This window comes from Oncorhynchus masou, chromosome 5, assembly GCF_036934945.1.
Source record: "Oncorhynchus masou masou isolate Uvic2021 chromosome 5, UVic_Omas_1.1, whole genome shotgun sequence".
Classification (NCBI taxonomy): domain Eukaryota; kingdom Metazoa; phylum Chordata; class Actinopteri; order Salmoniformes; family Salmonidae; genus Oncorhynchus; species Oncorhynchus masou.
Genome location: NC_088216.1, coordinates 41,828,490 through 41,856,319, shown reverse-complemented (window position 1 = coordinate 41,856,319; position 27,830 = coordinate 41,828,490). Strand labels below are relative to the sequence as shown.

Below are 27,830 nucleotides of genomic sequence, written 5' to 3'. Positions count from 1 at the left end.
AATTTACGCAAGACATTTCGCGGGGTTGATATACCGGGCTGGTGCTGAAACGACATGAGGGCAACAGTTGACCTGTTGGAATTATATCTAGCTAGCAAGGTAGTTTCTATCGATCTGTGATTCGCAAGGACAACTACTTGAGATATCGGACTTGCTGGGTCACCGTTTAACAGCTGTGTTGCGTGTTGGAGGGAGTTTCGCTCTTTCCCATTTTTCGCATACGTTCAAGCTTGCCAGGAGGCAAGCCAGGCGAAAATAGTCCAACAATGCCTCCCATCGACAATGACACTGGGAGGAATCAACTAAAAACTCGGATACAGGAGCTTATTGATTCAAACCAAGTGTTGGTATTCAGTAAAAGCCACTGTCCATTTTGTGTGAAAGTAAGTCCAACATATTTGTTTTTACTTTGTATCTACCTACCTTGCTAGCTAGTTAGTAGTTGCCGGTTACTTGCTAGCTTCTGACAGAATTAAGTAACGTTAAATGACTACAGTAACACGCAGGATAGATAGATAGATATATAGATGGGTAGTTAATCCAGCGAAGATAAAACGGGATTCAAGCAGCATATTTGTTTTTCTTTCAGGTGAAGGATCTGTTCAAGGAACTGAACGTGAATTGCAATGTGGTGGAGCTGGATCTAATTGGTAAGGAATTGTTCACAGGAAGTGGTGGCAAGGTTCTTTTTTGGAAGGCCGGTGTACAGCATTTAAAAGTCTGACATGAAGTTATCTTTGTTATATGACCAGTATTCTTCTAGACCCAGTAAAGTTGGCTATACGTTTTAGGATATCATTGAATTGGCAATGGAAGTTCAACACCTATTAAGTAGTACTCTACTAAGGATCCATGCCTCTAGACCAGTTGCCTCGTCATTCAGTCAATGTGGACTATCAAGTGCTAAATTAGTAAATTAAATTAACTTGGGAAATGTTGATGGACCATACACACATTTGCAATATGTCTTTTGAATGGTGAAACACAAAAATATGTACAGGACCTGTTATTCTATTAATGGGTTGTTTCCTCAAACTCACCTTAAAGCTGTTCCTTATTGCTTTATCTCATATTTCTCACTTGTTAATGGTTGATCAGAAGGTTTTAAAAAAAAAGGCTAATGGGTGCCCTTTAATAAAATTAACATTGTTTTTACTTGCATAGTCAATATGTTAATGTTTTACCACAGAACACACTGTCAATGTTTGTTAGGGCCACCACAAAATGTGCTGAGTCACTCCCTCAATCTCTTTCTCTCCTCTGGATGCTTGGCCATTTTATCTCTCACCGGTCACAGCTGTTCTGGTAAATACACACTGGGCACTACATAAATTGCTCTGGAAAATGCACTTAGAAAAGATTGCCAGTACTGAATTATGCAGTGTATTTAAACGGTTTTGTTTGCAGAACAGACCCAAAGTACATTTGCATCAGACAGAACCCACTGTCAGCGCTTAGAATTCAAGTTGTATGTTTTACGTTTACTGCTGACCCCAATTAGTCGACTGGCCGATTGTTTGTTCGATAGGCTGTTGGTCGAGCTAGATTTGTTTTAATCGAGCAGAAGCAAATGTGTATATATTTTTCATACCACACGGGGCACCAGTCTTATTCGACGACGATCTGTGTACTAATCGATTGCGTAGACCACGGGGATGGCGAAGTCCAAGAAGGGGGGAGTGGCTAAGATGCCCAATGCACCCCTCTCCAGAATGCACTCTCTCCTGCCAATTTGTGCACATTCATTGTTTCATAAGTTCATTTGTGTGAATTGTTTGCATTTGACAGTCAGTCTCAAACAGTTCTCCATTACATTTCACCATTAGTACATTTACTGTTAATTCCTATTATTTCTAATCTACAATGTTTGTTTTGCTAATTTCTGTTAATGCATTCAATATATTATTATTCCAGTCTTGTACCACTCTCATTGAGTGGAATGTTGTTTGCAGAGCGCCCATTTGTGAATTTTGTCAATTTATTAATTGTCTCTTGTTTGGAGTGCTCCTGTCAATGTTGCGTTAGGACGCGCACCTGATTAGGCCAATAGGCTACCTGGCCTGCGCACAAATATAGGCATATAAATGTGCCCATTTGGGTATTTGATAGTATTTCCGATTGAATTAACGCATCGCCACTAATCCTCCATAGAGCTTCTCAAAGTAATATTGTCTTCACCTCAAACAGCAAGCAAACGTTGTCATGCTCAATGATGTAAAAACAGACAACACATCCGCAATGTATTTGACAAATCTTATCAGCTCTCTCCCTTTCGTTAACCACTCGGTGTGAAAAGGAAAAATGTCATTCTGATCCATTGGAAATGTCATAAAATAGGCCTACCTGTTTTCTTTTTATCCCTTGCGCAAATAGCTTACAGCTGGGTCTGTCCTGAGCTCACTGGCACAGGAAACTGAGGACCCAGAATATTTTTTTAAATGTTGCAAGTTCATAGTTGATACAGTGTTGCAAGTAGTTTTTTTTGTCAGGGACACCTGTAATGTGTATACATGTACTGTTTGTATTAGAGGTCGACTGATTTAACCGGAATGGCCGATTTTTAATTGGGGCCGATTTCAAGTTTTCATAACAATCGGAAATCTGTATTTTTGGACTCCAATTTCCGATTTAAAAAATATATATTTAATACCTTTTATTTAACTAGGCAAGTCAGTTAAGAACACATTCTTATTTTCAATGACGGCCTGGGAACGGTGGGTTAACTACCTTGTTCAGGGGCAGAACGACAGATTTTCACCTTGTCAGCTCAGGGGATCCAATCTTGCACCCGTACAGTTAACTAGACCAACGCTCTAACCATTGCACTCCACGAGTAGCCTGCCTGTTACGCAAATGCAGTAGAAGTCAAGGTAAATTGCTAGCTAGCATTAAACTTATCTTATAAAAAAACAATCAATCATAATCACTAGTTATAACTACTAATCCAGTTTAGCAGGCAATGTTAGCCAGGTGAACTTGTGTCATTTGTCTTGTGTTCATTGCACGCAGAGTCAGGGTATATGCAACCGTTTGGGCTGCCTGGCTCATTGCGAACTAATTTGCAAGAATTTAACGTAATTGTGACATAACATTGAAGGTTGTGCAATGTAACAATAATATTTAGACTTAGGGATGCCATCCGTTAGATAACATACCGAACGGTTCTGTATTTCACTGAAAAAATTATGTTTTGTTTTTGAAATGACAGTTTCCGGATTCGACCATATTAATGACCAAAGGCTCGTATTTCTGTGTGTTATTATGTTGTAATTAAGTCTGATTTGATAGGGCAGTCTGACTGAGCAGCAGCAGGCCCGTAATCATTCATTCAAACAGCACTTTTGTGCGTTTTGCCAGCAGCTCTTCGCAAAAACAGAGCTGTTTATGACTTCAAGCCTATCAGCCTAATGGCTGGTGTAACCAATGTGAAATGGCTAGCTAGTTAGCTGTGTGTGCGCTAATACTGTTTCAAACGTCACTCGCTTTTAGATTTGGAGTAGTTATTCCCCTTGCGCTGCAAGGGCCACGGCTTTTGTGGAGCGATGGGTAATGATGCTTCAAGTGTGGCTGTTGTCGATGTGTTCCTGGTTCGAGCCCAGGTAGGGGCAAGGAGGGGGACGGAAGCTGTACTGTTACACTGGAAATACTATAGTGCCTATAAGAACATCCAATAGTCAAAGGTTAATGAAATACAAATGGTATAGAGAGAAATAGTCCTATAAATACTATATTAACTACAACCTAAAACCTCTTACCTTGGAATATTGAAGTCCCTTGTTCTGAGCAAGGAACTTAAACGTTAGCTTTTTTACATGGCACATATTGGCACATATTACTTTCTTCTCCAACACTTTCTTTTTGCATTATTTAAACCAAATTGAACATGTTTCATTATTTATTTGAGGCTAAATTGATTTTATTGATGTTTAATGTTAAGTTAAAATAAGTGTTAATTCAGTATTGGTGTAATTGTCATTTATTACAAATAAATAAAAAATAAAAAAATGTCAGATTAATCGTTATCGGCTTTGTTGGTCCTCCAATAATCGGTATCGGTAGTTGAAAAATCATAGTCGGTCGACCTCTAGTTTGTATGAATCTGACTTATAATGACCCTAGTGTACATGTCAGAGATATGAATGGTTAATTTCATATACATTTAGCTGCTACTCTGCTAACATCTCTTAACTGTTGTCTAGATGATGGATCAAACTATCAAGAACTTCTGCTTGAGATGACCAGGCAGAAAACTGTCCCCAATGTCTTCGTCAACAAAACCCACATTGGCGGCTGTGACAAAACAATGCAGGTATGGATCGTTGTAGCGTAAGATTTCAAGAACAACTTCATTGTCATTTCACTGGTGTTTTTGCAAATGCCACCAACTTTTGGAATTATCCTCTTTTGATTTACATTTTAGTCATTTAGCAGATGCTCTTGTCTAGAGTGACCTTAAAGTAGTGAATGTATGAATTTTCATCCCCCCCCATATTTGTTCCCATTGGGAATTTAACCCACAACCCTGGCGTTGCAAGCGCCATGCTGTACCAACTGTGCCACACAGGACCCATAACTCAAACTTCTGCTAAAATGTTAGGTTTTGGAGGAGAAAAAAAATGACATTTACATTTGATGTCATAGGTTCCCCTTGCATTTTAGCATGTGGTAAATTATGCCCACCTGCAGGCTTTAATTGCATTGTAATATTACTGACGAGTGTCTTTTGTCCATTTGCCAGAAACAAGGGTTGAGTGGATCTATTTGGGTCAAGTGGGGTTATAAAAGCCTGATGCCACTGCCAAACTTCTATTTACATGAAAATGGCTACTTAAGAACACCCAACTCTAGTATCCTCTTCACTCTACACTGAGCTGCAATTAGCTTATGAAACTCTGTTTTTGTCTTTTCATGCGTAGCATAAGGTGGCACTTTACCAGCATGACACAATAGCTTATGTTTTACTTGAAGCCACCAACACATTCTCCTTCAGTGTATAATGTATTTTTATCCTTAAAATGTACATGTGTTCTGTCTCCTGCCCTTATCTTGGAAATGCTGGTTTAGTTCTGTCAAAGGCATTTTATGTGGCACGAAGAACGCCCTCTCCGGCATGAATGGCATCGCTATTGAATGTAGAATAACCTCACAGCAATGCACATTTTTTGAATAACACCTTTTTTTTCTGGATCATAAATCAGCATGTTGGGTGTCCTTACTGCATTACATTAGTTTTTTTCCCCTTTTTAAGATTTTGTTGGGTTAATGTTGTTCTTGCAATGGTAGCTGACCACCTGTCATCCTCTTCAGGCCCACAAAGATGGCATCTTGCAAAAGCTACTGTGCGGGGAGAATGAGGTCTACGAGTACGACCTCATCGTCATCGGAGGCGGATCGGGAGGCCTGGCCTGCTCAAAGGTGAGAGCCTCCCAGAGAGTGCATCTCATACCAAGCATAACTACACTTTAAGTGTTGCGGCCCTTGAAGGAAGGCTCTAGTCTATCATGGGCTGTGTCTGAAAGCATTACTAGCTGTCCAATCCTTGCTTCCTCTGTCCTTGTTTCCTAAATTCCTCTCAAAACGTATTGGAGGAGAGGATCCAAGGTTTCCCTCAAACCTTCTTCTCTAATGAGCTTTGACTTCTAGTAATGTTTTCAGACTCTGCGAAATGAAGTTGCCACGAGCAGCACCGCAGATATTGAGATGAGCGAGATGCAAGACCTCGCTCTCACACAGTATCTGCACGTGTTCGCTTCGCCCTGTTCATCTGAATGGTAGCCAGGGCACCAAAACAGTTGAAGTTGAGCCTCGAGCTTCAACGCTCTTCGTTGCAGAAATTTACCCTCTATGCTGTTTATTTTCTGAGTATTGCTGAGTACCTTTTAATCAAGTTGTCTAAATGGACATCTGCCCTCTTGTGCTTCTCATGGGATAGGAGGCAGCCACTCTGGGCAAGAAGGTGATGGTGTTGGACTATGTGGTGCCCACGCCGAAAGGGAACTCCTGGGGTGAGTCGGGCTTCCCTGGCGTACTCCTTTACGTGTCATTCTTCAGCTAACCTTGTATGAACTTTAAGGGGTTACCGAGTTCATGTTTACAGTGAATTCATTCAGATTGTTTAAAGAGTTTATTGATGTGCAATGGGAATTTTATTACTTTTATGTGATTGAGAACTACACGACATGACTAAGTATGTGGACACCTGCTCGTCGAACATCTCATTCCAAAGTCATAGGCGTTTAATGAGGTTGGTTCCCCCTTTTGCTGCTATAACAGCCTCCACTCTTCTGGGAAGGCTTTCTACTAGATGTTGGAACATTGCTGCAAGGACTTGCTTCCAGTCAGCCATGAGCATTAGAGAGTTGGGTGGTTAGGCCTGGTTCTCAATCGGCTTTCCAATTCATCCCATAGCTGTTCGATGGGATTGAGGTCAAGGCTCAAGTTATTCCTCACCGATTTCGACAAACCATTTCTGTAGGGACCTCACTTTGTGCATTGGGGACATTGTCATGCTGAAAAAGGAAAGGACCTTCCCCTTACTGTTGCCACAAAGTTGAAGACCCAATGTCATTGTAGGCTTTAGGGTTAAGATTTCCCTTCACTGGAACTAAATGCTGAATTAGCCCGAATCCACTCATTTAAAGGGGTGTCCACATACTGGTATGCATGTACAGTTGAAGTCGGAAGTTTACATACATTTAGGTTGGAGTCATTAAAACTAGTTTTTCAACCACTCCACAAATTTCTTGTTAAGCAAACTATAGTTTTGGCAAGTCTGTTACGACATCTACTTTGTGCATGACACATGTAATTTTTCCAACAATTGTTTAGACAGTGAATTATAAATGAAATAATCTATCACAATTCCAGTGGGTCAGAAGTGTGCATAGACTAAGTTGACTGCCTGTAAATGGCTTGGAAAATTCAAGAAAATGATGCCATGGCTTTAGAAGCTTCTGATAGGCTAATTGACATCATTTGAGTCAATTGGAGGTGTACCTGTCTATGTATTTCAAGGTCTACCTTCAAACTCAGTGCTTTTTTGCTTGACATCATGGGAAAAATCTAAAGAAATCAGCCAAGACCTCTGAAAACATTTTTGTAGACCTCCACAAGTCTGGTTCATCTTTGGGAGCAATTTCCATATGCCTGAAAGTCCAACATTCATCTGTACAGACAATAGTATGCAAGTATAAACACCAGCTCTGTCAGGAGGATTGGGCCAAGCTTCACCCAACTTATTGTGGGAAGCTTGTGGAAGGCTACCCAGAACGTTTGACCCAAGTTGAACAATTTAATGGCAATGCTACCAAATACTAATTGAGTGTATGTGAACTTCTGACCCACTGGGAATGTGATGAAAAAAATAAAGCTGAATGAAATCATTCTCTCTAATATTATTCTGACATTTCACATTCTTAAAGACCCAAGGCAGGGAATTTTTACTATGATTAAATGTCGGGAATTATGAAAGCCAAATACATTTAAAATCAGTTTAATGTGTATGTAAACTTCCGACTTAAATATATGTGTGCATTTTTTTCTGTATCGTTGGTTAGTATTGGATTACGCTATTGACTGGAAATGAAAGAATGAGAATACCAATTACTGCCAAGTGATTAGCCTGGCTTGTGCTAGCAATGTTATTTTATTGTTTGGTATGATCTAATGTGTTACACTTTTACGTGAACAAGTATTATTAATAAAAGATGCACAGCCTTGAGGAAAGTTTGGTGAGCAGATTCAACATGAGCTCAAGAGGAAAGGACTGCTGCTCGCAGACTTTACATGAGGTGATGATCCTGAACTCTGTCCTGATAGGAGCAGACTAATACTGGCAGATAGTATCCAGCAAAGTGGAGAGACTAACAGAGATGCTAGTTGCTTTACTTTTGGTAGGTGTAGGCACCAGTGATGGACGATACCATGTGGAGTTACCATGAAAACAAATGACTAGAACCTGAGACGACTACAGTTCAGACTGCACGAGATCGCAGATCGCATGGCAGACATCAAGAAAGCCTTTCTGCAGATATCCCTAGCTGAGAGACAGCGACTCCGTGAAAGTCCTGTGGGTCACCAAATGGAGAAAATTAAGAGGAGCTGTGTGCTGATGATGAGTGGTATTTGGAGCTTCCCCAAGTCCATTCTTGCTTGCAGCTACAATCAGGAAGCACCTGAAACAAAACAGAACAACCAGGAGTTGTAGAGGGACAAAGAGTGACTCGATGTAGATTACTTAATATCAAGTTCACGCAATGTTAGAGGCTTACTCTGTGAGCATTTGCTTTGCAGTTGTATCGACTGCAGGCATGGACCTCTGCAAGTGGATGACTCTACTGAGCTCAAAACAAAATGGGAGGAGAGTACAACAACTGACCACACGTTGGTGGCAGGGACACGGAGCAGTGCTGAAAATGTTAGGCTTAGTGTAGAAACAAGAAACCGATTACTTTGTTTGACCTCAGACCACTACTGTACATTCTAAAGCAAAAGGAGAACGCAAAGAGAAGGGTTTTGCATGCATCTTCGACCCTATTGGCTTCCCGACCCCCTTTACCAGGGTCAAGTGTGTGTTACAGGAAATGTGGGACTGACATGGGTCAAATGAGTGACCACCGGATTTGACACTAGAATGTGTTCAGAACTACACCATCTTGCCATACCAAGGTGGTACAGAATAGACATGCAGCCTCAGGAAAAACCACACCCTGAAACTAGACATGTTCTGTGACAAGAGAAAAGGCTTACAGTGCAGTATCTTACCTGTAAGGTGTAACACAAAACAGCGAAACAAGTCCAGGATGGCCCCTCTCCAGAAAATGACGCTGGAGCTGTGATTTTTTTTGCTAGTCTCGCTCCAATCTGACCACACTGAAAAATGGTACAAACACAGATCAGAGTGTGGATTGACTCGATGATTGTGCTGCATTGGCTTTGCAGTTCAGCTCAAAAATGGAAACCGTTTGTCGCAAACAGTGACTGAGATCCAGTCCTTGACCAACCGAGAGTCCTGGTCACACAATGAAGGGAAAACAAATCCAGCCGATCTCCCTAAGGAGGGCAAACTGTTCAAAACATTAGAACCAGCTGTGGTGGAACGGACCTAGTGATCAGTCAGAGGAAGCTAATAAGGTCCCGGAAGAGGTGATCACAGAACTTAAGTCCAGTCACTAGGTCACTGTAAACAACACAGACATCACTGAGCCATTGTTGGAGCTCGATGGGTACAGCAAACTGAAAGGAGTGTTCAGTGACTACCTGGATATAGCAATTCACAGGCAATGTTCATACAGACACAAGGTGAACTGACTGCTGGCAAACTGTTTGAAGCAGAAAAGTACTGGCTCAAATTAACACGCGTTTCAGTCAGGAGATCAAACTGCTGAATGCAGGAAAAAACCTAAACAATGACTGAAATCAAACAACAAACTGTTCCTGGACAAGGAAGAACTACTCAATGTAGGAGGATGAATGCAACAGTCCAACATGCCATTCAGAGAGCAGCACCCATGGGTTCTGCCCAGCAAACCCAGATACTCAAAAATGCTGATGTAGTACTATCATGAGAAGGTGATGCATTCTGGAATATCAGTCACTCTAGTGCAAGTCAAAGATACTGGATCTTGCCTGCTAGTCAAGAGCACCATGGCTAGATGCATAATCTGCAAGAGATTCAAAGCAAAGGCCGGACAGCAGGACACTGTGCTTTTACCAAAAGACAGAATAACTGAATCCTCACCACAGATGTGGATCTTGCTGGATCGTTTTATGTGAAAGCAAATGGTTCTGTGAAGTCCTACATTGCGCTGTTCACTTGTGCTGTTCCCAGAGCAATAGATTTGGATCTGATCTCAGGTCAGTCAAAAGACATTTCATGTTAGGTTATGCAGAGTAACTCATTCTGACAATGCAGAAACGTTCAAGGGAGGTGGTCAGGACTTGAAAGATCTGTAGAAATCAATAAATATCTCCCAACTCTTGGAGTTCTTCTCAGAAAGAGGCATTGCCTGGAGCATCATTATCGGCAAGTGAGCAGCCTGGTGGGGCAGATTCTGTGAGACTCGTCAGATCAGTCAAAACATGCCTGAAGTGCTCGAGAGCTTCACTCTCGAAATGTACACACAAAATATGAAAATGCACTCACTACTATAAATTGCTCTGGACAAGAGCGCCTGCTAAATTACAAAAATGTAAATGTAATGTGCATAGTCCTGACGGGTTGAAGCAATCCTAATCTCTAGGCCTCTGACCTTCCAAGTACAATGAAGTGATTGAACCACAACTCCTGACACCAGCCCACTTCCTGGCGCCCAAGCTATTTCCGAATGATGCTCAACAAGGTAGGAAAAGACATGCAGATGTAAGTACAGGCAGAGACTTGTGACCAGCTTCTGGAACAGCTGACGAAGAGACTACTTGCTGGACTTAGTCAGCACACAGCCCACCACACTACAAGTGGGTGACCTTTGCACTCATCGGAGAAGATTACACCCAGACAGACCTGGAAACTAGGGAAGATCAAGTAACCTTTTCCAGGCAGAGATGGCCGAGTTAGGTCATGTTCAGTTTGTGCTACCTCGGGGACATTGTTGAGACCTATTCAGTCGATTTAGGTGAACAGTTATTTATTGGGGGATTGTGGTAACTTGAATGGGTTACGGAGTTAAGTTTTACAGTTAATTAATTGATTATTTACAGTTATTTACATATGTACAAGAGTAATTGTATTACATTTCATGTGATGGAGATTGAGAACTATCTGTTTTGGATTACGCTATTGACTGCAAGTACCAGAATGGATTTGCGACAGGAAGTGATGAGAATGCTCCAGTTATAAACAAGTGACAAGTGATTAGCCTGGCTTGCACTAACAACTTTCTTTATTGTTTTGAACTGTCTAAAGTTGTGAAATGCAGCGTGAACAAGAACTATAAGCTTTCATCTTATACCCAACGTCTCAAGTCATTACATTGAAGATAGTTTTACTATATTACGAGTGTGTTTGTGTCCAACCTAACTTGCAGTTGTTTTTGTTGTTGTTTCAGACATACAATCTTACAGAAACTGCTGCAGGGCCACCGACGCATAAGTCAAAATAGCTAGCAGAATACCGCTGTTTTCAGTTGCAACATGTCTGCGTGTTTCAATGGGATCTAAATGAAATCTCCAAATGTGTGATTCTGTACGTGTCCCTGAACAGGCCTGGGTGGCACGTGCGTGAACGTGGGCTGCATCCCCAAGAAGCTGATGCACCAGACAGCCCTGCTCGGGACGTCCGTGCAGGACGCCCGCAAGTTTGGCTGGGAGGTGCCTGAGGAGACAGGTAGCGTCTGTTAGGTTACTGTGTCTAGTTAGGTTGCAGTGTCTGTATTAGCCACCTCATCCAAAGTTGTATGCTTCTAAGGATATTTGAAACATGAGGTGTAAGAGTACACTTTGTTTTCTTTGAAAACATTCAACATATAATGAAGAGGTCAAAATGTAATACTTCCAGCTGAGTACTTTTTCAGTAAGGGTAATAAATTACTAAATACACTATTTTTTAAAGACACTTGTTGACTTTGTCATTCTGGTCTGGTTTCCAGTGAAGCACAACTGGGAGACGATGAAGACTGCAGTGAACAACTACATTGGCTCGTTGAACTGGGGCTACCGGGTGGCACTGCGCGACAAAAACGTCAACTACGTCAACTCCTACGCAGAGTTCATCGAGCCACACAAAATCAAGGTTGGCACCCTATAAATTTATAAGCAAATGTCTAACCATGGTTATTTTCTGATGCGTTTTAATTTTGAATTGACTTGCCTTACATTTTCATACTTAATTTACTGCCTTACATTTTCATACTGAATTGATTGTCTTCTAAAGGTTGAAATTGATTAATTTTTTTTTTTAGATGCTCAGCACAATGTATTCTGAAACTGGATAGAAACTGTGTTAGTTCCTTGGCTTATCGTAAACAAACCCCAAAGATATGTAATGACTCCATACAAACTCACAACACTTAGTTCAGCAGCTAATGTTCCCCTTGTGGACGCTTTCAAACCACACCCTTGAATTGATGCATCGATTAATTTAAACCATACTGTAGTATTGACGCAACAGACTGGGATACACTGGATGACTTAAAACGACTATTCTTTCAGTGTGTAAGAGAGCGTTTGACACCCTACTTCCCCTCAGGCGACCAACAAGCGAGGAAAGGAGACCTTCCACACAGCAGCTAAGTTTATCCTGGCGACGGGCGAGAGACCGCGTTACCTGGGCATCCCCGGAGACAAAGAGTACTGCATCACCAGGTGAGACCACCCCCTCCCCAATTGCTCAGACGTTGCATGCATCAACCAATGGTTGTGTACCATGTCATTGACTGTGCCGTCGGGCACCAGATTGCTATAACATATGATGTGGGTTGCTGATATGTAAAATACCTATCCAGATCTGGCATGCATCAGCAACACCTGGACAGAGTAATGTGCCCATTATTTAACTCACAATCCAATTTGACTGCTGTCCAGCCAGTGGAAAGCCCTCATTATTCAATCAACACAACAAGATAGTGTATTCAGAAAGTATGCAGACCCCTTGACACTCTCCAGTTTGCCTTATTCTATTCCACCCCCCCCCCCCATCAATCTACACACAATACCCCATAATGACAAAGCAAAAACATAAAAAAATATATATATTTTGCAAAAGTATTCAGACCCTTTTACTCAGTACTTTGTTGACGCACCTTAGGCAGAGATTACAGCCTCGAGTCATCTTGGGTATGACGCTACAAGCTTGGCACACCTGTATTTGGGGAGTTTCTCCCATTCCTCTCTGCATATTCTCTCAAGCTCTGTCAGGTTGGATGGGGAGTGTCGCTGCACAGCTTTTTTTCAGGTCTCTCCAGAGATATTCGATCTGGTTGAAGTCCAGGCTCTGGCTGGGCCGCTCAAGGACATTCAGAGACTTGTCCTGAAGCCAATCCTGAGTTGTCTTGGCTGTGTGTTTAGGGTCATTGTCCTGTTGGAAGGTGAACCATCACCCCGGTCTTAGGTCCTGAGAGCTCTGGAGGAGGTTCTCATCAAGGATGTCTGTACTTTCCACAGAGGAACTCTGGAGCTCTGTCAGTGACCATTGGGTTCTTGGTCACCTCCCTGACCAAGGCCCTACTCCCCCGATTGCTCAGTTTGGAGTCTTGGTGGTTCCAAACTTCTTCCATTTTAAGATTGGTGGAGGCCACAGTGTTCTTGGGAACTTCCCTAGATCTGTGCCTCGACACAATCCTTACACGGTGCGCTACGGACAATTCCTTTGACCTCATGGCTTGGTTTTTGCTCGGACGTGCACTGTCAACTGTGGGACCTTATGTAGATGCACCTGACCTCAATTTCAGGTCTCATAGCAAAAGGTCTGAAGACTTATGTAAATAAGGTATTTCTGTTTTACGTTTTTTGGTAAATTTGCAAACATTTCTAAACCTGTTTTTGCTTTGCCATTATGGGGTATTGTGTGTAGATTGAGGGGGGAAATAATTTAATCAGTTTTAGAATAAGGCTGTAACGTAACAAAATGTGGAATAAGCCAAAGGGTCTGACTACTTTCTGAATGCACTGTATAAACACACTGCAGGTGGTTTCATTAGTGTACACTGTAGTAGAACTATTTCCATCGGCATTAGAAACTGAAGTTTCTCATTGGACAAGTTCTGGTAATCCCCCCCCCCCTTCAGTCAGAAAAAGCATAGAGAAATGTGGATGGACATAAGGGATCTGGAACATTGCCACTAAGCTTGTGCACTGGAACACACACACACACACACACCTTCCCCAGGTGAGCTAAAATATCTAATTCTCACCACAGGAGGTCTTGTATCTCAGGTCATTCATTTAATAAGGCTATAATCTCCCACCTGTCTAAACACAGGTTGTCTAGAAGCTGAACCTCTTTGTGTTGGTGGTCTTTTGCTAACCTACATGTCATAGGGACAGACCCTGGTATCCATCTCTGTACCCTTTAAAGCAACTTGTATGCCTAGTTGTTTTGTGACTGAATACATTTTCAGAGGACATTCTTGTCTACTGGTGTCAAAGTTCACACCGACCCATTTCAGACTACATAACCAGTCTTTAGCCTGACTTTTTTCCGTTTATGGTTTGGGAGTTTAATGGTTAAAGTAAGTTATTATGTCTAATGCAGTGGTCACCAACCTTTTCTGATTCAAGGTCACTTTCGGGGTCAAAATCCAAGCCAAGGTCTACCACTCCACCACTCAATGTTTTTTATTTATTTTTTATGCATGACTCATAAAATGTAAGCCTATGCAACATTAACCGAATATAAACTGCTCTGTAAGAGTGAGGTTTGTGCAGTCGGCCTAATATATTATCAAGTCATATTGGCCATGCTTGGTCTGCCAATATTGTTCTTCTCAGACCATATTATATTTCAAAACTTGAGCTAAATAGATCAGTTGTAAGCTGAGCATTCTTGAAAAAGGTTACTGGATTTTTCTGATTGTTAGTCTCAACGAATGGAAGGAGAGGGCAGCGGAGGGTCTGCCTCTCGTAGTCCCTGCTCTCTCCCTTCCTCCGGTGAGACTGATTAGAGAGTGGTCAGTCTTCCATCTGTATTATTTCTACCTCCTGCACAAATTCATGTTGTTTCTATGGCCAGAGAAAGTTAAATATTCCTTGATATTAAAACGGAAACAACGAGCCCCTAAAAATAAAAATGCAAGCCTATCGATTGGCTACATATTCATTCCAGCTGCAGTGCTGGTTGGTTGGTTGGGAGAATGTAAATCGGGAGAAGCACGTTTTATGGTTTGTACAGTGTTTTATTAACTTTTTAAAACATGAAATCACTCATAAAAACAGCAGCTCTTTTCTGCCTTCCTTGACAGTCTCTCTCTCTCTCTGATCATAGTTTTAAAGGTTCTAACATGTCACTTAGTATCAAACTTTGCCGTAGAAGCTGCAGGCACAGTGATTTTTGAGATGTCCTAATCCGATTTGGCCAGCAATAGGTGCACTTGATTTAGCCCTCCGGGTCGGCCAGGTTTTATACCTTGAGACAAATGAAATGGTTCTAAATGGGAACAATTCGCTTACCTGGCACGGAGGGCAGCTGAATCAAGTGAACCTACCACAAACTGCGTGAGACAAATTTTAAACAAATCGGAGCACAAGGCTTTATCGTTGGAATTTCTACAGAAATGTTTGGCAATCGACTAGGAATGCCTTGAAGATCAACCAGGCAATCGAGATTGACTGGTTGGTGATCACTGGTCTAGTGAATGAATCTGACATTCCAGTTATTTCGCATACTAATCGCAGAAAGACTGGGTGAATTGTGGCGTTTTTATACATTAAGTGCATTATGGGTTTAAGAACGGAAGTGCACCCTACTATGGCTGATCTTCCCCTTTCTGTGGGTGTCTATGCTGCAGCGATGACCTGTTCTCGCTCCCCCACTGCCCCGGCAAGACCCTGGTGATCGGGGCATCCTACGTGGCACTGGAGTGCGGGGGTTTCCTTGCGGGCCTGGGCCTGGACGTGACGGTCATGGTACGCTCCATCTTGCTGAGGGGCTTCGACCAGGACATGGCCAACCGCGCCGGGGAACACATGGAAGAGCATGGTGTCAAGTTCCTCCGGAAGTACGTCCCAGTCAAGGTGAGCCAATGTGAGTTATCTACTACTAGACCTGGGTTGAAATAGTGTTTGAAGTCTTTCAAATACTATGAATGTTGCCTTAGCCTGGGTCAAGTTTGCACTCATGGGACTTTCTATTGGTTCCCATTGCAACAGTTAAGCTGAATCATGCACGGCTAGTATTTGAAATTATTTCAATAGTATGTGAACTCAGGTACTACTACTACACCCTTTGTATCTTTACTCAGCTGTTCAGAGCTTTCTTTATGGCCTTTTTATGGTTCGGAAATTCCTGGGCTAAATTGTTCTGTCATCAAGGAAGTTGTGTAATATTTTGCTATTTATCGGAAGAGTCCTGTCATCAGATTAAGTCTAAAGTTCATGGATGTCAGTCTCTGTAGGTGAACTAAATTAAAAACCACGATCTTTCAGAGTGAAAGATGCCTTCAGTTCACCCGGCCTTGGCAATTATAGTATTATAGAGAATTTTGTAGCTAGATACATTTTTTCCCCCCATACAATGAATTTTATATGTCAGGTGGAGGAGCTGGAGGCAGGCACTCCTGGGAGGCTGAAGGTGACAGCCAAGAGCACGGAGAGTGACGAGACCATCGAGGGAGAATACAACACTGTACGTACGCATTAAAGTCCCCTTAACCCCCAATAGCCAAAGTAAATCTGTGAAATGAAACCAATACTGTTACTTAAATCTGCAAACAAAGTACTTTAACATATTGCATTAGGCATTATCAAACTCTGCATGATTGTCAGTCTTTGAGCCTTCACTATAATCCAGCAAAATTGAGTCATTCTTGCTCTGTAGGGATGACGGGCTTTATTTTTTGGGTGAATGGTCCCTTTAACCCGGTGACTTCCTTGTCCTCCCTCAGGTGTTGATAGCCGTGGGGCGTGACGCGTGTACAGGCAAGATCGGCCTGGATCAAGCCGGAGTCAAAGTCAACCCCAAGTAAGTTTAACTTAGGGATAGGTGTCCCTTCAGACAGAACAGTTGTAAATCATCCAGCGTCGTGTGTCACGATCGCAGAAAGTTTAAATTCATGTTAACCTCTTGAAACTCTAGGGGCGCTATATCGTTTTTGGATAAAAAGACGTTCCCGTTTTAAGCGCAATATTTTGTCACAAAAAGATGCTCGACTATGCATATAATTGGTAGCTTTGGAAAGAAAACACTCTGACGTTTCCAGAACTGCAAAGATATTTTCTGTGCGTGCCCTAGAACGTGAGCTACAGGCAAAACCAAGATGAAACGGCATCCAGGAAATGAGCAGGATTTGAAGCTCCGTTTTTCATTGTCTCCTTATATGGCTGTGAATGCGAGAGGAGTGAGTCTGCCCTTTCTGTCGTTTCCCCAAGGTGTCTGCAGCATTGTGACGTATTTGTAGGCATATCATTGGAAGATTGACCATAAGAGACCACATTTACCAGGTGTCCGCCCGGTGTCCTGCGCCGAAATTGGTGCGCAAAACTCAGCTGCAAGTATTTTTCCATGGAATTCAGAGAAGAAAGCAGGCTTCCACGAACGATATATCAATCAAGAGATATGTGAAAAAACACCTTGAGGATTGATTCCAAACAACGTTTGCCATGTTTCGGTCGATATTATGGAGTTAATTCGGAAAATGTTTGACGTTGTTGGTGACTGAATTTTCGGTTCGTTTCGGTAGCCAAATGTCATGTACAAAACGGAGCGATTTCTCCTACACAAAGACGCTTTCAGGAAAAACTGCACATTTGCTATGTAACTGAGAGTCTCCTCATTGAAAACATCCGAAGCTCTTCAAAGGTAAATGATTTTATTTATTTGGTTATCTGGTTTTTGTGAAAATGTTGCGTGCTAAATGCTACTCAAAATGCTAAGCTAGCTTAGCATACTCTTACACAAATTAGTGAATTGCTATGGTTCAAAAGCATATTTTGAAAATCTGAGATGACAGTGTTGTTAAGAAAAGGCTAAGCTTGAGAGTAGGTGCATTATTTTCATTTTATTTGCGATTTTCAGAAATCGTTAACGTTGCGTTATGCTAATGAGCCTGAGGCTTTATTCACGATCCCGGATCCGGGATCAACTGCACTGTCCAATTTACAGTAACTATTACTGGAAAAAAATGCCATGCTATTAGTTGAGCTCCCAACAAAAACTTTTTTCACCACGTTAGGTTTGATCAATTCACCTCTGAAGGTGAAATGTGTACTTAAATCAGAACAAGATTTCAATAATGTTTTTTTTATTTCACCTTTATTTAACCAGGTAGGCTAGTTGAGAACAAGTTCTCATTTGCAACTGCGACCTGGCCAAGATATAAAGCATAGCAGTGTGAACAGACAACACGGAGTTACACATGGAGTAAACAATTAACAAGTCAATAACACAGTAGGAAAAATAGTCTATATACATTGTCTGCAAAAGGCATGAGGAGGTAGTTGAATAATTACAATTTTGCAGATTAACACTGGAGTGATAAATGATCAGATGGTCATGTACAGGTAGAGATATTGGTGTGCAAAAGAGCATAAAAGTATATAAATATAAACAGTATGGGGAAGAGAATTTATCCGTAGGGTCCCAGAGATAACAAGTGTTTTGTTAATGTATTTTTCATTTCCTACAAATGTCCATATAAGCATGCACGATCAATTTTGTATTTCAATTCATTAAATTTGCGAAGAAAGGAATCGGTGAAAATCTAACCCTAAACTTTGTTTCAACCAGTCAAATCACATTTCGATGTATTCCTCAGAGATCCTAGAACGTAACCAGACTTCACTATATTATTAGGAGTGTAGCATATCCTATAGGACACCAAATTTGTTCAGAGAGCAACACCTTCATGGCACGCCGATGACGCGGGCGGTCTTCACATGATTGACTTTAACTTTGGAAAATAAGCACCAATCGGGGTCAAACAAAGCTAGCTAGATAGCCAATGAGCGTGGCTTTACGGGAGTATGCGGAAACCCAGTATCTGTCGCAAAATGTTGCTGCTAACCTTATGCGACGTCAAGCCTTTCCTTTTGGACAAATATTTAAGAGTATGGAGAGTTATGAAAACTGGGTGTTTTGCAAATGTTTAACTTATAATATGGCTACTAATACTGGAAAAGCTAAATCAAAGCCCAGGTATACAGATTAGTCGATATTCTTGCAGACAAATGTAATTTGAATGTAAATGTCTCCTTCACAATTTGCCCAAATGTACCTGGGTGACTTCACACTAAATGTCATGTAGTTTGCTCATACTTCAAATTATCCGTCTGAAACTTTGCACATACACTGCCATCTTGTGGACAACATCGCAATTACAACCAGAGTGATGGCTAGATGTAGGGACCTTTCTGTTGCATTTCAAAGATGGTGGTAAAAAACAACTGGTTGTTTTTTGTCTGTATTTTCTTCTACCAGATCTATTGTTATATTCTCCTACATTCCTTTCACATTTCCACAAATTTCAGTGTTTCCTTTCAAATGGTACCAAGAATATACATATGATTCAGGGGCTGAGCTACAGGCAGTTAGATTTGGGTATGTCATTTTAGGCAAAAAATACAAGTTAACTTTCCTTTTATTTTTCTTCTATTCTCTCATTTCATTCATGCACCCTCGCGACTGTCACCAATGAGACGCAGACAAGGGTGTGTGTGCACACGCCTGTACCTTTAAGGCTCTCTACAGTCATGGTGATTCAGCACTATTGCCTCACCAGATGCGTGTGTGTATGAGAGAACTGAACGGGAGGGGTTTTGTGGGGATAAGAGTTTTTGTGTTTGTGCTTTATAAGGAGAGAAACCCCCTTGTGCTGTTACATTGGGACGTAACGGTATCTAAAAAATCTCAAGCTTTGAAAATATTGTTAACCGGATTGATTGAGGAAGAAGTGTTTTCATGGGGTTTCTAACATGCAGTTTGGTTATGAATGGGTCAGCCCTACAGAGTGCTCTCTCAGCCAACGGGATTAAGCAAGCGCATGAGCCAGGCTTTGGAGTGAGTGTGCCTTAGTCAGTCATATGCCTCAGTCATATGACCTGGTCCCGAGCAGCATTTAAGGACATGAATGTGTAGTTCATACATGCATAATCTATGAGAAGAATGACTGTTTTACCTCAATTAGCTAAGAAATCCGTAGTTTGAAAGTGACTGTTTACTGGAAGCTGTGCAGTGCCATTTTCCTTACATTTTCCCCCACGTGGGCCAGCCCCCTAGCAATTCATGTTCCAGCCAATGAGGTTCAGCACCTCACCATTTGAGTGAGAACTAGACCGATGCGTACACACAGCAGAGCGAGAGAGAGCAATGACAAGATGCACATATGTGACGTAGCACACAGATTTCGGTGACCACTTTTGGCTCGTGAGTGCTCCTTTCAGAACTACTGGCAAAACAATTATACAAACGTAACGGAGAATCTCTTTAACATGGGGCTGACTGACACACAGCTTAAGGTGCACCAGGTTCGGCCTCTCGGTTACACTACATGAGTGTAGCTTACCAGGCTGGCTAAAGCGACCCAAGTCAGGTGGACTTTGCGTTTGGTATCAACCAGACTAGTAGTTTACATGTGTATTTTTACATAGCGGTTACTGAGCATTTGCCCTTTGCCAAGATAATCTAATTCAACAGCATGATCAATTACACAGGTGCACCTTTTGCTGGGGACAATAAAAGGCCATTAAAAGGCCGTTTTGTCACACAACACAATACCACAGATGCCATGCCACCTCAACACAATGCCACCTCAAGTTGAAAGAGCGTGCAATTGGCATGACTTGGCTGACTGCAGGAATTGAATGTTAATTTCTCAACCACAAAAAAACAAAAAAATTAATGAACATGCACCTGTGAAATTATGATTTTATACATTCTAATCAATTCCATACAATTGTTTCAGGGCGGAATATTCTAATCATTCAATTAACCAGTTGGATATAGGGGTCGCTATTTTAATTTTTGGATGAAAAACGTTCCTGTTTTAAACTAGATATTTTGTCACGAAAAGATGCTCGACTATGCATATAATTGACAGCTTCGGAAAGAAAACACTCTGACTCCAAAACTGCAAAAATATTGTCTGTGAGTGCAACAGAACAGAATGTTACAGGCGAAACCCAGATAAAAATCCACCAGGAAGTGCCACATTTTGAAACCGCCTCATGCCAATGACTCCTTATATGGCTGTGAAGGAGCTAGGAGTCAGCTTACGTTTTCCCCAAGGTGTCTACAGCATTGTGATGTATTTGTAGGAATATCATCGGAAGATTGACCATAAGAGACTACATCTACCAGGTGGTCGCTTGGTGTCCTCCGTTGCAATTATTGCGTAATCTCAAGCTGCAGTATTTTTCCGTTTGCTTCTGATGAGAAGCCAACTGCCACCACTGATAGATTATCGAGAAGATATGTGAAAAACACCTTGAGGATTGATTCTAAACAACGTTTGCCATGTTTCTGTCGATATTATGGAGCTAATTTGGAAAAAAGTTTGGCGTTGTGATGGCATTTTCCGGTCTTTTTCTTAGCCAAATGTGATGAACAAAACAGAGCTATTTCGTCTACACAAATAATCTTTTTGGAAAAAATGAACATTTGCTATCTAACTAAGAGTCTCGTCATTGAAAACATCCGAAGTTCTTCAAAGGTAAATGATTTTATTTGAATGCTTTTGTTGTTTTTGTGAAAATGTTGCCTGCTTAATGCTATGCTAGGCTATCAATACACTTACACACATGCTTGTGTAGCTTTGGTTGAAAAGCATATTTTGAAAATCTGAGATGAGTGTTGTTAACAAAAGGCTAAGCTTGTGTTTGAATATATTTATTTATTTTCATTTGCGATTTTCATGAATAGGAAATGTTGCATTATGGGAATGAGCTTGAGGTTGTGATTACGCTCCCGGATACGGGATTGCTCGTCGCTAGAGGTTAATGCAGCTGGTGGCCACACCAGATACTGTGACTTTTGATTTTAATCCCCCCCCCCCCTTTGTTCAGGGACACAGTATTCCATTTCTGTTAGTCACATGTCAGTGGAACTTATTCAGTTTGTCTCAGTTGTTGAATCTTGTTCTGTTCATGCAAATATTTAAATACTTTAAGTTTGCTGAAAATTAACACCGTTGACCGTGTGAGGTTTCTCTTTTTTTTTTTTTGCTGAGTTTAGGTGTGCCAAGCTTGTAAACTCATACCCAAGAATACACAAGGCTGTAATCGCTGCCAAAGGTGCTTCAACAAAGTACTGAGTAAAGGGTCTGACTAGTTATCTAAATGTGATATTTTATTTTTATACAGTTGCACACATTTCTAAACTTATTTTTGCTTTGTCATTATGGGGTATTGTGTGTAGATTGGGGGGGGGGGGGGGAGTAAATGTAATCAATTTTAGAATAAGGCTGTAACGTAACATAATGTGGAAAAAGTCAAGGTCTGAATTCTTTCCGAATGCACTGTATATGGTATTTTCTTTACTTAAATAATGCACCATTAAAAAGTGTGACCCGAACACCCTCTTATTGGTTTACCCTCAATCACGGAACAGCGGAACAGTGGTGTTCTTTACATAGATATTTCTCAACCGGGAAACACACAACCACTCTTTTGTCAACATCCTATGGTCTCATTACATAATTCTTTCACATCACACTGAGAATGTCTGTCGCAAGATCTGATTCTTTCATTTGCGAACATTTTCACCGAATAGTCTTAGCTTAATGTAGAATGCACGTTGGGAATGATAAAATATTTACTTTGTTTGTATTCCACTTAATTGTCAAGTGGGATTTATTGACCAAATTCTGTACTTATTGGACCTTTCACTTTACTCTGTTCTCCAATGAGTTCCTATGATGCCCTAAACATTTTTCAATCCGTCCACTGGATAACAAAGTTCAAATAGATTGGTGCGTATGTGTTCTGCAAACTGTTCTTATACATGTATGTGTAATAAGTCTTGACCAGGGATCTGCAACTTGTGGCTCTGTGGGGATCTATAATAGTCAAATGGGAGTCACCAGTCATTTTACCCTAGCTAAGCTTCCACTCTTCCTCCCCCAGGAACGGTAAGGTTCCGGTGAACGACGAGGAACAGACCAACGTGCCGCACATCTACGCCATCGGGGACATCCTGGAGGGCAAGTGGGAGCTGACACCCGTTGCCATCCAGGCCGGAAAGCTGCTGGCACGCCGGCTGTACGCGGGAGCCTCGCTCAAGGTAATTATTGGACAGCGGGCCTCGATTCACCCCTTGGGAGTTAACATGCTTTTCTATTGATAGACCATGGCAGTTTGTCAGTGAGTGACTCTTCTCTCTGTTGTCCCTCTGCTTTTAATAAGATTGGCTTGTGTTGCTTTCAAGTTCAAATCTTAATGTTGGCCCTCGTTGATGTTATATGGTGGGGCCTTTGCTCTCCACCTAAAATGTAAAAACGAGAAGAAACCATGTAAAAATGTTCCCTAGCTTCGTCACACTGTAGTATATTCTGTCTGGTGAACCTCCAATGTGACTCCACCTGGTAAAGACTGTAAATTGTCATGTCTTGTTGTTTATTATTAACTGCGGTTGAATGTTGTTGTGTGCAGTGTGACTACGTAAACGTTCCCACCACTGTGTTCACCCCTCTGGAGTATGGCGCCTGTGGGCATTCTGAGGAGAAAGCTATTGAGCTGTACGGCCAAGACAACTTGGAGGTAGCTGCTGACGCAACACACACTCACACAGAGCCCACTTCCAGCCTAGTGGTACCACAGCCACATCACACACTTCCTTGCACTGAATATTATAGACCAAAATCGACTGACATTTAGGCTCTGCTCCCAATCTCCAATATGCATTGTAGCATACCAATTTAAATGTGGATATTGACTTGCCAGCTATTAAACGGTGATACCGATCATATACACTCAGTGGTCAGTTTATTAGGTACACCACCCCGTTCACAAATGGTTCGCTCCTACAGAGTGACTCATTCAGTTACTGTTCGATTGAATGTTAGAATGGGCAAAACTAGTGACCTAAGCGACTTGGAGCGTTGTCACGCGCACCGGTTACAGTATCTCAGAAACAGGCGTGTCCTGGGCTTTTCACGCACAGGAGCGTGACAAACAACAACATCCTGTGGGAGAAAACAACACATTGATAAGAGGTCGAAGGAGAACGGCAAGAATTGTGCAAGCTAACGGGTGGGCCACAAACAGGCAAGTAATGGAGCAGTAGTGGTGTGCAGAACGGAATCTCGGACCACACAACTCCGTCGATCCTTGTCACGAATGGTCTATTGGCGGCAGACACCCACACCGGGTTCCACCGCTGTCAGCTAAAACCAAGAAGTGGCTCCAGTGGTCATGCCATCACCAACACTGGACAATTGAGATGTGGACAAACTTTACCTGGTCCGACGAATCCTGGTTCCGTCATACTAATGGCTGAGTCACGATTTGGCATAAGCAGCATGAGTCCATAGCCCCATCCTGCCTGGCGTCAAATGTATTGTGGCTGTGGTGTCATGTTGTGGGGAATGTTTTCCTGGCACAGGTCCCTTGATACCAATTGAGCAACATTTCCATGTCCTGAAATTCCTGTTCTGGAAGCAATGGGGGTACCTTATAAAATGTCCACTGACTGTATAATACTATCATATATATTTATATATATATTAATTATGCGGCTAACGTATCACAGGTCAATGTTGTAGTGTTTCTGCAATAAAGAACTTTTTACATTTTGTGTTGAAATGGATCCCACTGCTGACACCGTACTGTAACATGCTGTTAGAATGACAAAAAAAACAAAGGTCAAGTTCAATACCGGTAATACTGTTATAAATGGGGCCCTGTGTTTTGTGCAATCATGTGACCTAGCAGGATTTGATCCTGTATTTTAAGCCTTATCCAGACATGAGAATTGCCCATTAAATGAAAGGTATTGTCTGAGGATGGTGCTGGACCATCTGGCATAAAAAGAAAAGGTGACAGTTTGAATTACATTTAAAAAAAAATAATGGTTCAATAAAATAAACATGTCACACGCTTGAACAGAACACAGGGCCTAGTTATAACACCACACTCTAGAAACATACATGCATGACACTTTTAATGCAAGTTATTCTTCCCTTTCTGTACGTGTGTGTATTTAATGTGTGTCCTTAACTGTGTAGGTGTACCACAGTCTCTTCTGGCCTCTGGAGTTCACTGTCCCCAACAGAGACAACAACAAGTGCTACTCCAAGATCATCTGCAATAAACTGGACAATGTAGGAACCCTCTCCTAACTCACCTGACTACCTGTTTGATTCATGGACACTGCAAGTGTCACTTGCTGTGTAGAGTTAAAATATTCTCACATTGAAAACTTACAGGAAACCCGAAAAATGATTTTGTTGGAGGAACAAAAATCTTCCACCCTTGTCTCTGGTCAAGAAGCTATGTGAACAATTTGTCACTTTTGACACCATGTTTCTGAAAGCTGTTCTAGAATAACAGTGGACACGCATGTCGAATTCAATAGCCATATTGAAGAAGAATGCAAGTTCCGATATGCAGGGTCTGGCTAACATAACAAACTAGTAGATTACCTATACACTTGATCTATCAGTACCATCACTCTCTCTGCAGGACCGTGTAATCGGGTTCCACTACCTGGGGCCCAACGCAGGCGAGGTGACGCAGGGCTATGGCGCGGCCATGAAGTGCGGCCTGACTAAAGAGCAGCTGGACAACACCATCGGCATCCACCCCACCTGCGCTGAGGTAAGACTGATCGCACACCAGCAGCAGGCCGCGTTTTCATTCGACTTGTTCGCCCATTTTTGCCCCCGTTTTCTTTCCTCCTTGGATCGGGTGTAGATATAGGATGTGCGCCCTCTATCCATCTCCATCTTTCCCATGAATCACTTCTATGACTGCTTTTGATATACTTCACATGTTGTTGTTTTTTATGTCTAACATGTAAGTCCCTCCACGGTGCAAAAAAAGTAATTTGCCGAGTGTTTTCTGATTTGCCTGAGTCGATCTGGCAGTGAGCCACAACAGGTTATTCGACCTTAGAACCTATCAAATCAAGAATGTAATTGTTAGCTAAAGGCTGGAAAACTAACTAATGCAACAGCTGACAGTTAGTGCCACAGGTTACTATTGCCATTACGTTCAAGGCTAATGTTATCACAGATACACTTGCTACAAAATACTATCTCTATGGTTGTAGCTTTAATCGGTTGCTTTTGCCCAGTTTTTACATTTGTGAACGAGCCGCAGCACCACACCACAGAGAACAACGGTCGTTCTGCTTCTTCTCTTCCAGATCTTCACCACCATGGAGGTGACCAAGAGCTCGGGCGGTGACATCACTCAGGCGGGCTGCTGAGGTTAAACCCTGCTCGTTTAGCAGGCTGTCCCGTTCTTCATCTTAGATATCTCCATCTCGCCCTCCCTCTCACCTTGTATCTCTGTGCCAACCTGGCCGCCACTCAAATTCTACATCCAAGACCAATCTCTTCTCAGGAAAAAACAATGAGGTGATTAGAAACCAGGGTAACAGTGTCTGAATGAATAAAACCACTCATTTTGGGAATAGAGGTGGATGGGGAAATATGTCTCACTGTCTGAAAGATTGAGCCAAAAGATGCACGGAGGTGGCCTGTAGCGTGGACATACAAGGTGAGATAATGAGAGGAGGTGAGTTACGATCTATGGGATAGCCTACTAGACAGCGGGGTTACTCTGCTGCTTTTACAAGGTGCCACTTGTGTGTTTTGCTCAGAGGTGCACCACCCCTCTAGGGATGTGTGAGTGCTGTTTGACGTCCTGGCCCTTAACCCAGTCGCTGCGGTGGGCTAGGACCGATGTCCCTCTGTGTCCAAAGGCACATGGGGTGAACCGAACCCTTCGTCCAACTCCCCAACTTAAACCCATTTTACACACGCATGCATACACTCACATAAGATATTGTTACTTTTGTCATCACGTCTCTTCTGTCAAGCCATCAACATTCTTGGCAGAAGTGTACTATCAAATATCTTGTATGACGAAGAAAAAAATCATTGAGGTTAATTAATGTGGGGGGGGGGCAAAGTATATGTTTGTTTTTAAGCTGCTTTTCTCATGGTATCGACCTTTCTCCACATCAAGGTCGTTAGCCTTAGATTAAAGATGCCTCCCAGTTCCAATTTTTACCAAAGTGTTACCCAAAAAAGTGACAGAAGTCAAGAGAAAGCCTCCGACATTCAAAGCTCTGCTGCTTCAGGAAACACTTTCTGTTAGGACTTCCAAGGAATGAATACATACACCTCGAATTGTACTGAATGTTAAAAATAAATACATCTCAAGTTTACAGTGGAGAATTAAACAAATGCTTCTTTGTATCAGTTTGCTGTTTCGTTTGCCTCTGCGTTATTTGTGTATTTAAGATGTAATCTGGTAGAGGAATTTATTTACTCTTAAAATACTGTCCTATCTGACCACTGTTGTTCAGCAGTGACACCGGACAAATTGTATAAATTACTGCTTCACTGGTATCACCTTTGTAGATTTATCTTTTGTAGACAAATAAAAGTTATGTCAACATGCAAGCTTCCATCTTGGCTGTTCCTTTGCTGTCTCAAAGTGAAATTGAAGATATCTGTTTTTGTTTTTTTGCTTCTATCATGAAGCGGCCTGTTCCGTGTGGTTGCCTACGTGGGGTTAGTGGTTGATGGTGAAATCTTGTGCATGCAAGAATGTCAGGTTTACAGGAAAGTACTGAAGGACGTGGGGTGATTAGGTTTCCTTAGCAACCTGCAAAGATATGCAGTCGGGTGTATAGTCTTCAGTCTGTGTTGTAGTTTCCTTCTTACTGGAAAGGGCCAGCAATGTAGCCTACACTGTGATCCTCTTGTGTCATCTTGCCAAGTGTGACTGGCATTGGAGCTGGGACATTACTTGCATATCAAAAATGATTATTAGTACAAGTGTATTGGTAAAGGGAAAGATATGTTGGCTTTTTGTCAAGGCAATTGTTCTTCAACCTATATTATTGAACCTGTAAGTTTCTAAAGTTTAATTATGACTGAGGGAGGATTTAAGGAAAAAAACAACTCGATTTCACATTGTTTGCTGAGATCCCTCTTTCCATACCAGTGGGCGTGCTGTTTAATAGTGATGATCATTATTGGATTATTTTATTTATCTTCATCGCCCACATCGGT

General features: G+C 41.8%; 1 protein-coding gene across 1 annotated transcript; it reads left to right on the top strand.

Moving 5' to 3' along the window:
• LOC135539601 (thioredoxin reductase 1, cytoplasmic-like) lies at positions 1 to 27,220 on the top strand. Its single transcript, XM_064965576.1, has 16 exons — positions 1 to 383; positions 590 to 650; positions 4,200 to 4,309; positions 5,308 to 5,415; positions 5,933 to 6,005; positions 11,201 to 11,323; positions 11,586 to 11,728; positions 12,185 to 12,300; positions 15,441 to 15,666; positions 16,184 to 16,276; positions 16,536 to 16,612; positions 22,708 to 22,864; positions 23,233 to 23,340; positions 24,807 to 24,902; positions 25,264 to 25,398; positions 25,949 to 27,220. The coding sequence occupies exons 1-16, from the start codon at positions 267 to 269 to the stop codon at positions 26,009 to 26,011; spliced, it is 1,806 nt and encodes a 601-aa protein (XP_064821648.1). The 5' UTR covers positions 1 to 266; the 3' UTR covers positions 26,012 to 27,220.
• Positions 27,221 to 27,830: the final 610 nt, after the last annotated feature.